At 41.8% G+C, this 1,238-nt stretch overlaps 1 protein-coding gene across 1 annotated transcript in view; it reads right to left on the reverse strand.

Annotated features, from left to right (window-relative positions):
- Window positions 1-732, reverse strand: part of LOC104505811 (Down syndrome cell adhesion molecule) — a gene marked incomplete at both ends in the record, with an annotated part of 63,739 nt that extends 63,007 nt beyond the window's left edge. The window contains one exon of the mRNA XM_010146526.1: window positions 457-732. Coding sequence (XP_010144828.1) covers window positions 457-732 — 276 coding nt within the window. The remainder of the gene's footprint in view (window positions 1-456) is intronic.
- Window positions 733-1,238: the final 506 nt, after the last annotated feature.

Below are 1,238 nucleotides of genomic sequence, written 5' to 3' on the forward strand. Positions count from 1 at the left end.
AAGAATCATCCCCATTATCCACCCCCACCAAAAACTATTACTGGAAGGACTGCTTGGGAGGGATTTTGTTTTCAAATATTTTTTCTTAAATTCCATTAGTTTTTGTTCTGAGTAGGGCACAATAAACCACACTGACAGTTCGTGAGCACCCTCTTCTCTTTGTAGGGTCCACTATCCCTCACTATAAAATGACAGCACCAAAGACACATCCCCATTATCCACCCCCACCAAAAACTATTACTGGAAGGACTGCTTGGGAGGGATTTTGTTTTCAAATATTTTTTCTTAAATTCCATTAGTTTTTGTTCTGAGTAGGGCACAATAAACCACACTGACAGTTCGTGAGCACCCTCTTCTCTTTGTAGGGTCCACTATCCCTCACTATAAAATGACAGCACCAAAGACAACATATATATTATTATGGAGACCAGAATCACTAAACAGGTAGTGACTGACCTTCTAGTACCACCTGAACATAGTCTTGAGCGGACATCTTGTCCTTGCGCACAAAGCACTGGTAAGCTCCACCATCACTCTTGGCCATGCCATCCATAATCAGGTTTTCCCGATTGATGCCAGTGATCCGGACATTGTTACCAGGGTTGATGATTTCACCATTACGATACCAGGAGAGTTCCTGGTCCTCAGTTCCCGTCACACTGCAGGACAAGGACACTTGACTACCAACACTGCTTTTTACTTTCCGTGGGCTGATTGTGGCTTTTAGTGGTTCTGAAGATTTAAATCAAAATAAGGGATAGGGAAAGGTAAATAGAGAACATTAAGTATACATGTGCATTTATGTGCAGGTAACAAATTAACTGTCAAGGAAGGAGAAAACCAAAAAATTACTGCCATACCACTCTAAAGAATCATTTTCACCACCAACAGCTGGGACACAAAATATAGATCTATAGGGTATACCCTATTTAACACATGATATAATTCTCTAGACCATGCCTGAATGAATAGTAGGAGCAGATCTACTGAGTAACAACGTTGGTGCTGAGGGCCTAACAATGGGACTACATGGATTCTGGGAGAGTAGGACATTACTTCACATTAGTTCAGTGTGGACCTTTGAACTGGTGCATTAGGTGCATTACTGAAGCTCATCTTCTGGTTTAATCCATGCTAAAGTGTTAAACATAGATGCACCGATAGATATCCATGGGATCTATCCATATGTGTTTCTGTATGGGATCACCAGGTGTAAGGTCCTGCACCAGGGTTGGGGC

This window comes from Eurypyga helias, unplaced genomic scaffold (genome assembly GCF_000690775.1).
Source record: "Eurypyga helias isolate BGI_N326 unplaced genomic scaffold, ASM69077v1 scaffold36702, whole genome shotgun sequence".
NCBI lineage: Eukaryota > Metazoa > Chordata > Aves > Eurypygiformes > Eurypygidae > Eurypyga > Eurypyga helias.